At 39.1% G+C, this 8,962-nt stretch overlaps 1 protein-coding gene across 2 annotated transcripts in view; it reads left to right on the top strand.

The window, feature by feature from the left end:
• The window catches only part of WWP1 (WW domain containing E3 ubiquitin protein ligase 1), a 100,636-nt gene that overhangs the window by 35,952 nt on the left and 55,722 nt on the right, over window positions 1–8,962 (top strand). For both annotated transcript variants that reach the window (XM_011937084.1, XM_011937085.1), the window contains exon 8: window positions 2,151–2,487. In XM_011937084.1, coding sequence (XP_011792474.1) covers window positions 2,151–2,487 — 337 coding nt within the window. The remainder of the gene's footprint in view (window positions 1–2,150; window positions 2,488–8,962) is intronic.

Here is an 8,962-nt window from a genome sequence, read left to right as displayed (position 1 = left end):
TTTTTGGTAGAGATGGGGTTTCACCATGTTGATCGTGCTGGTCTCGAACTCCTGACCTCGTGATCCACCCGCCTCAGCCTCCCAAAGTGCTGGGATTACAGGCGTGAGCCACTGCACCCAGCCCTGATTTTAATTTATTCTTGATCTTAATAGAAGTTCTTACAATAGGCTGTAATCCCAGCACTTTGGGAGGCCATGTAATCCCAGGCATGTAAAAACATGCCTGTAATCCCAGCACTTTGGGAGGCCAAGTCGGGTGGCCCATTTGAGGTCAGGAGTTCGAGACTGGCCTGGCCAACAAGGTGAAACCCCATCTCTACCAAAAAAAAGGAAAATTAACTGAACTTGGTGGCAGGCGCCTGTAATCCCAGCTACTAGGGGGGTTGAGGAAGGAGAATCATTTGAACCTGGGAGGCGGAGGTTGCAGTGAGCTGTGATTGCACCGCTGCATGCCAGCCTAGGCCACAGAGTGAGACACCATCTCAAAAAAAAAAAAAAAAAGAAGTTCTTAAAATGTTTTACAGTTATTGTATATTAATGACTATAGATTTGTGATAGATAATCTAGATTACTTGTGAATTTTTCCTGATTCTTCTTGTCAAGTATTTTACCAAGATTTTCTTGAATGCTTATAATCATATGATGTTTATCCTTTAATCTGCTAACATAGTAGATTTTCTAATGTAGTTTCCTAATATCAAATCATCCTTGAATTTATACATGATGTTAGTCTATAGTCTTCTTGTTCTGTTGTTGTTCAGTTTCAGCTTTGAAAGGTTACATTACCTTCCCAGAATGAGTTAGGACACTCCTTTTCACTTTTTCTCCCCTTATGTGTTATAACACCTTAAATAACATAGGAATGATCTATCTGATAAAGGCTTCATAGAATTTTCTCAGAAACCTTGCTGAGCCTGGGGCCTTTAGGAATGATGGTATTAGAACTTTCATCACCTTTTCCATTGCTACTCTGATTTGTCTTTTTTTTCTTTCCCTTGAGTTAGTTTAGCTAATTTCAAACTCATTGATAGGAAATTGTACGTGGTATTTCTAATGTTATTTATATTAAACATGTTTTCTTTATAAAACTTGGAAAGGTATATTTCATGGTTTCTCCAGCTTTCCTGATTAAAAAAATCATATGCATTTGTTGGAAATGCAGATCCCCAGGTTCCTCCCTAGTGATTTCCCCTAGAGATTCAGTAAGTCTAGTATGAGGACTTAGATATTATATTTTCAGTAAGTTCTTGAGTCATATCAACTGCATTAGGAAATTCTGATCTTTTTTTGGGGGTCTTTTGACCAAAATTCATTTTCTTCTACTTACTTTTTTCTTTTTTTCTGTGCCTGGAATGAATTCTAAGCTCTTTTATTACCTTCCTTTCTTACATCTTTGGTATTTCTTTGACCATGTCCAGTAGCATTTAATCTGAGTGGGTTTTTTTGTCATTAATTCTCCTAAAATTTGTGATTATGTCTCCCCCTGCCATTTCCATTAGAACTTTGATATTTGATTTTCCAGAAGGTTTTATTCTGTAATCTATTCACCCTTACAGTTTTAATTTGACTCATTTTATAGTGACACACAGTCGAAGTAGGTCAATCACACTTAAAATGAAAATTAGGAAAACTGTGTCACTGGATTGCAGTACTGGGTTTTTTCTTGAAAAAGTGTAGAACAGGTTCTTGTAACCCCTATAGTACTATTTTAAGAATTGATGCCATCATATAGTTCCTACTATTGGCAAAACAGTTTGTTTGACGTTAGCTACCATTTACACAAGAGAAGAGCAATTGAAAGGGATCATTTTTCAAAGTTTAGATGGCCCATACAGACTTCTCAGAATGGATGATTTGGAGGGAAAACATTGGTTATCTTAATGTTGGTGCCTCTCTCCTTAAGGTTGTTATTATTACACATGCTTAAATTTTTATCATTTATATATTTATCCCTGAAATTTTGAGCAACAAAAAAAATCTCCATTTTATTTTATGTTACATATTTTGAAAAGATTACTTTGTCTGCTGTTTGGAGAATGGATTGTAGTTGCTTAGTCTGGATTAGGCTCTGAATAGTGTAGTCAATTGATTAGGTAATTGATTGCTTTATCATTACTTGATAGATTGTTTTATTAATTTTCCCTTCTCAGTTAATGGAGAATCATCCTCATTTGCACCAACTGATAATGCTTCTGTCACGGGTACTCCAGTAGTGTCTGAAGAAAATGCCTTGTCTCCAAATTACACTAGTACTACTGTTGAAGATCCTCCAGTTCAAGAAATACTGACTTCTTCAGAAAACAATGAATGTAATCCTTCTACCAGTGCAGAATTGGGATCTGAAGCTAGAGGTATATTAGAGCCTGACACCTCTAATTCTAGAAGTAGTTCTGCTTTTGAAGCAGCCAAATCAAGACAGCCAGATGGGTGTATGGATCCTGTACGGCAGCAGTCTGGGAATGCCAACGCAGAAACCTTGCCATCGGGGTATGTTAAATTTTTTAATGTCTGACTTGCATTTAAGTAGCAACTCTGTGTTAATATATGACTATTGAATATGTGTATAAAATGTTTTCATTGTTCAGAACTTCAAAATCTAAGTTGGGATCTGAATCATACTATTTATTTACTTGCTGCAAAGAAGTACTTTTTGAAACTAAGAACAATTGCTCATCTGGTTGAAATATATGTAGTATGAAGGGAAAACAAAAATCCTGATGTTAATCAGCAAAACCCTCTTGATTTGGTTCTTGGTTTATTTTTACTTTTCATAAGAATACCATGATACTCCATATAGTATCTTCAGTTCTCTAGCATCCTTGGTGGTCTGTTTCCAGACCTCATGCTGGAGAGCAAATAGCTCTTCTTTTCCTCAGCTAATAAATTGAGTGCTGGGGAGTCACATACCTTGCTGATTGACTATTAAAAACACAATTTTTCATTGCTGGTTAGTAATTCTTAAGCTCTTTTAAGTTTCTCATTATAATTATTTAGCTCCCCATGATTTTCTTTAAAGAGTATTCTGTATGTTTATTCCATTTGGTCATCTCCTCTGTATTCATGTAACAATTTCTTTGTCCTTTGGCACTGATAATACTAATGTTAATTAGTGATTAATTGTCTCTGCCTTCAAGAAGCTTATGTAGTGATTCACAGTTGTAAACATGTACAGTATATACAATACGGTCAGAAAGTGCTGCAATAAAAATATGGACACAGTGCTTTCCAATACAGCTTACAGTGATCAGAATGTCAACTCTTGTAGCTGTTGCAACTGCACTTCTAGATGTCTCTACACTATTGTCTTCATTTTCTTACCTCAGTCACTGTTAATGTACCTTGGTTTTTTTTAGAATTGTTTTTTCTCAGTGCCCTTTACTGGCTCATCTGATGTTGTCCACGGCATAATTATGATTTCAACCTTTGGTCTTCCTTTGTGTGCTTACCCCAGTAGATCTAGCACTCTCCATTATTATTGTTTTGGAATGGAGTTTCACTCTTGTTGCCCACGCTAGAGTGCAATGGCACAATCTTGACTCACTGCAACTTCTGCGTCCCAGATTCAAGTGATTCTCCTGCCTCAGCCTCGCGAGGGGCTGGGATTAGAGGCGTCTGCCACCATGCCCAGCTAATTTTTGTATTTTTAGTAGAGACGGGGTTTCTCCATGTTGGTCAGGCTGGTTTCGAACTCCTGATTTCGTGATCCACCCTCCTCGCCTCCCTAAGTGTTGGGATTATAGGTGTGAGCCACCACACCTGACCGGCGCTACATCATTTTAACTGTTAAATCTATGCGTTCAGGCCAGACTTTTCTCTGAGCTTATTTTCAACCGCTTTTCCCTCTTCTGTTCCCTGCAAATGTTTCAGCTTTCCTTTCCCTCTCAAAAATCTCTTGTCCTGTGTCCCCTGTCTTTGGTAAATGAGTCATTTATCCTAGTCTCTCATGTAACAGTCACTGTGGCAAAGACATATAAAAAGCTATTCTTAGCCAGGCGCGGCGGCTTACGCCTGTAATCCCAGCACTTTGGGAGGCCGAGGTGGGTGGATCAGGAGGTCAGGAGATCGAGAGCATCCTGGCTAACACGGTGAAACCTCGTCTCTACTAAAAATACAAAAAATTAACCGGACATGGTGGCGGACGCCTGTAGTCCCAGCTCCTCGAGAGGCTGAGGCAGGAGAAGCGCTTGAACCCGGGAGGCGGAGCTGGCAGTGAGCTGAGATCATGCCACTGCACTCCAGCCTGGGCGACAGAGCGAGACTCCGTCTCAAAAAAAAAAAAAAAGAAAAAGAAATAATTTGTTTCTAAGCTAGCTTTTTTAAATTAATAGACTTTATATTTTAGAACAGTTTTAGATTTACAGAAAAATTGGGCAGATTTTAGAGTGTTCCCATATGTCCTCCCACCCCACTCAGAGTTTTTCTCTTATTAACATTTTGCATTACTGTGATATGTTTGTTACAATTAATGAACCGTTATTAATACATTGTTATTAACTAAAGTCCATAGTTTGTATTACCTTACATTAAGGTTCCTTCTTTGTGTTGTACTGGTTCTGTGGGTTTGAGAAATTCATATTGTCATGTTTCATTTATTCATCCCTCAAACCCTTTGCAACCACTGTTTTTAAATACTGTCTCTGCAGTTTTGTCCTTTCCAGGATGTTACATAATTGGAGTCCTACAGTGTGTGTAGCCTTTTCACATTGGCTTCTTTCACTTAGCAATGTGCATCTAAGGTTTCTCCATGTTTTTTGTGGCTTGACTTCTCATTTCTTTTTATCACTAAATATTCACTTATTAAGGCTCCTTGGTTACTTCAGTTTTTGGCAATTGTGAAAAACATTGCTATATACATTTGTGTGCAGGCTCTTACGTGAATATAAGTTTTCAATTCATTTGTACTGAGGAGTGAGAGTGGTGGGTTGTGTTTTTAAAGTATGTTTACTTTTGTAATGTAAGGCCAAACTGTCTTTCAAAGTGTCTGTACTCCTGCATTCCCACTGCAATGAATGAGACTTCGTAGCGCTTTGCATCTGACCAACATTTGCATTTCAAGGAGAGTTTATTGTGTATTATTATTTCAACAATACTGAATCTTCCCATTGAGAGATATTTTATGTCTGTATGCATTCTGTCTTTTTAGTAATGTTTTTAAAAACGTTTTCTTCACGCCGGGTGTGCGGTGGCTCACGCCTGTAATCCCAGCATTTTGGGAGGCCCAGGCTGGGGAATCACTTGAGGTCAGAAGTTCAAGACCAGCTTGGCCAACATGATGAAACCCTGTCTCTACTAAAAATGCAAAAAAAAATTAGCCGGGTGTGGTAGCACACGCCTCTAATTCCAGCTACTTGGGAGGCCGAGGCAGGAGAATCACTTGAACCCGGGGTGTTGAGGTTGCAGTGAGCTGGGATCGCACTACTGCACTCCAGTCTGGGTGACAGAGCAAGACTCTGTCTCAAAAAGAAAAACAAAAAAATTTTTTTTTTTAGTGTAATCTTGATGTTGATCTTGTGTCTGTTCATTTTGCTGAAATGTTTTAGCTCCAATTAATTGGCCCTAATGGGTTTTTTAAAAAAATTTTCTTGTGTGTTCTAAATAATCTGTCATTTTCGTTACAAATGAGTTTTACTGTCTTCTTTCCAATGTTTTTACGACTTTTCTTAATGGATTTTCAAATATAATCAATATTGAATTGGCATGGTAATTGTGATCTTCCTTGTTTTGTTGCTGATTTTAATTTACTCTTTTTCTTTTTCTTTTTTTTTTTCAGACAGTCTTGCTCTTTTGCCCAGGCTAGAGTACAGTGGCATGATCCTGGCTCACTGCAACCTCGACCTCCTGGATTCCAGCGATTCTCCTGCCTCAGCCTCCTAAGTAGCTGTGATCACAGGCACACACCACCACACCCAGCTAATTTTCCTATTTTTTGGTAGAGATGGGGTTTCACCATGTTGATCGGGCTGGTCTCGAACTCCTGACCTCGTGATCCGCCCGTCTCGGCCTCCCAAAGTGCTGGGATTACAGGCTTGAGCCACCGCGCCCGGCCGGCATTACTTTTTCTAATCAAGGATTTCAAAAATTAGCTTTTATTTTTGGAGATGGGATGGAGGTGTGTATATTCTATGTATAACATGTTAAATGTTTTTACTCCCTTAATCTGCAATTCCACAAGCTTGAAATCTCTGAAACCAAAAGGTTTGTTTGTTTGTTTGTTTGTTTTTTGGTAAACTCATTTGATGGCAAAATGGCTAGAAGTGATGGAAGGCTATTTATGGTTTTTACTTATCATGCTTACTATGCATATCTCTGCATTTTGCTGCAGAAATATTAATGTATTTAATCATGATGTGTGACCCCTAAACCCCTTCCAAGTATAGTGTAATATGCAATATATATGCCATTACCTTTGTTTGTTTGTTTTTTTGAGACAGGGTCTTGCCCTGACTTCCAGGCTAGAGTGTAATAACGCCATCATGGCTCATTGTAGCTCCGACCTCCTGGGCTCAAGCGATCCTCCTGCCTCAGCCCCCTGAATAGTTGGGACTACAGGCATGTGCCACCATGCCTGGCTAATATTAAGATTTTTTGTAGAAATGAGGTCTTGCCATATTGCCCAGGCTGGTCTCAATCTCCTGGCCCCAAGCAATCATACCGCCTCAGCTTCCCGAATTGTTGGGATTACAGGGGTGAGCTACCATGTTGTCCACTGCTACCTTTCTAAATTTCAAAAAGTTTTCAGTTCTGAAACACACCTGGCACTTAAGGTTTCAGATTAGAGATTATGGGCCAATACTAAGGGGTTTAAGACGAATGATATATTTTTGTCAAAGACAGTATTATACATGAAGGCTTCCCCCTCCCCCAACTCCTGTTCTTTTGAAGCTTGAGTAAGGGGATCCATTTGACAGTTTAGTTGCTATTAAGATTGGCAGATATTCCAGGTTAAAATGGGAGGCAGTCATAATGTAGTAATCCTAGCACTTTGGGAGGCCGAGGCAAGTGGATCACGAGGTCAGGAGATCGAGGCCATCCTGGCTAACACGATGAAACCCCATCTCTACTAAAAATACAAAAAATTAGCCGGGCGTGGAGGCGGGCACCTGTAGTCCCAGCTACTCAGGAGACTAAGGCAGGAGAATGGCGTGAACCCAGGAGATGGAGCTTTCAGTGAGCCGAGATCGCACCACTGCCCTCAAACCTGGGCGACAGAGCAAGACTCTGTCTTAAAAAAAAGATTAGATTTAGCCTCTGACAGGAGGTAACGTGGTGTCTCAGCTCAACCACTTACCATGTTAACTCTGTAACCTTGGACAAATTTAGCATCCTAAAAATTTATGAAAAGAGGATAATATGCTACTACCTTATAGAACAGTTTTGGAGGTTAAATGAGATAATCTTAAACATAATAGTCCTTGGAGAGTGGTATTTAAGGAAAATATATTCTTTTCCACTTTGTTCCTCTGGTCATAAATTCTAGTGTAAAATAACTTTCTCTAATATGTAGTTATTATTTTATTAATCAAGTAGATCAGAGCTCAGTGTGGTAAGTTTCGTGGAGAACTAAATGATATCACAAGTTTATTGTATTTTTTTTAGCTCTATAAATATACAGAAAGTTGCAAAGAAATGTATAGGAAGGTCCCATGCACCCTTCACCAGCCTCCTCCAGTGTTAACATCTTGTACAACTGTTTAGTATCAAAATTAGGAAATTTACATGAATATAACCCATAGAGCTTGTTCACATTTCACCATTTCTACCTGCGTGTGTCTGTGTGTTTCTGTACAGTTTTGTCACGCATATGGCTTCATGTACCACCAGTTCAATCCAGATACAGTACTGTACCATCACCAGAAGACTCCTTCATCATGTACCCTCTTTAAAGCCACATCCACTCTCAAGTGTGAACTGAATATTAAAGAAACTTGCTGTGTATATGCAAACAGTTATTTTTCATATCGTAGTTTTAAAATGGAGAAAAAATGGTATTTACTCTAGTATTTCTACTTTTTTCTTCTTTATATTTGAATGTACTTTTAGAGTGAGGACAATTGCATCGTGCTTTGAAATGGATATACCATAAAGTTCATGCGAAACTTAACCTCTCAAAGACTAAACATAAAGTTAGGAAGATATGTCTTATAACCCAGAAGTCATAATGGCTGAAAGTAAGGCTTGGGATACGTTCATTAGGAAACCAAGTCAGCGGGTGTGGTCTTATGTCTTGTGGAGATGAGATGGTTTGCCTAAGCTTCTGCTATCATACCTGTTACATAAGATTTTAATTTTTTGCCCCATGTTTCTGCATGAGCAGGGAGCCTACCATCCTGTCCTTCCTCTTTCCTTTTCCTTTCCTTCTTTTTTCGGTTTTATCTGTTCAGTCTTTCTTATATCCATTTGTCAACAGATGTTTATTTTGCAGCTACCATAGGCTGCACACTGCCAGGTGGCTGGGCACATAGGTATCAGAGTTTCTCAATTTCAGCACTATTGACATATTGGCCCAGGTAATTCTTTGTTGTAGGGGGCTGTCTTGTGCATTATATTGATAGAATGTTTAGCAGGATTCCTGACCTGTGTCCACTAGGTGCCAGTAACGTCTTACCTTCTCCTAGTTGTGATGACCAAATGCATTTACAGACATTACTAAATGTCTTTGGAGGTGGGGAAAGCAGAATCTTCCTAGTCAAGAACCATTGATATATATGAACAGTAATCTCTCCAATCAAATATTATTGTGGTATCTTAATGCAGTTCTGAGCAGTATTGAAGAACAAACATTTGTTGAATTATTGAATAGAAATAATTTGTTTCGTGGCCGGGCGCGGTGGCTCAAGCCTGTAATCCCAGCGCTTTGGGAGGCCGAGACGGGCGGATCACGAGGTCAGGAGAGCGAGACCATCCTGGCTAACATGTTGAAACCCCGTCTCTACTAAAAAAATACAAAAAAAAACTAGCCAGG

This window comes from Colobus angolensis, unplaced genomic scaffold (genome assembly GCF_000951035.1).
Source record: "Colobus angolensis palliatus isolate OR3802 unplaced genomic scaffold, Cang.pa_1.0 Scaffold16, whole genome shotgun sequence".
Classification (NCBI taxonomy): domain Eukaryota; kingdom Metazoa; phylum Chordata; class Mammalia; order Primates; family Cercopithecidae; genus Colobus; species Colobus angolensis.
Note: the sequence above shows the minus strand (reverse complement) of the source record. Positions and strands in the feature narration are given on the sequence as shown.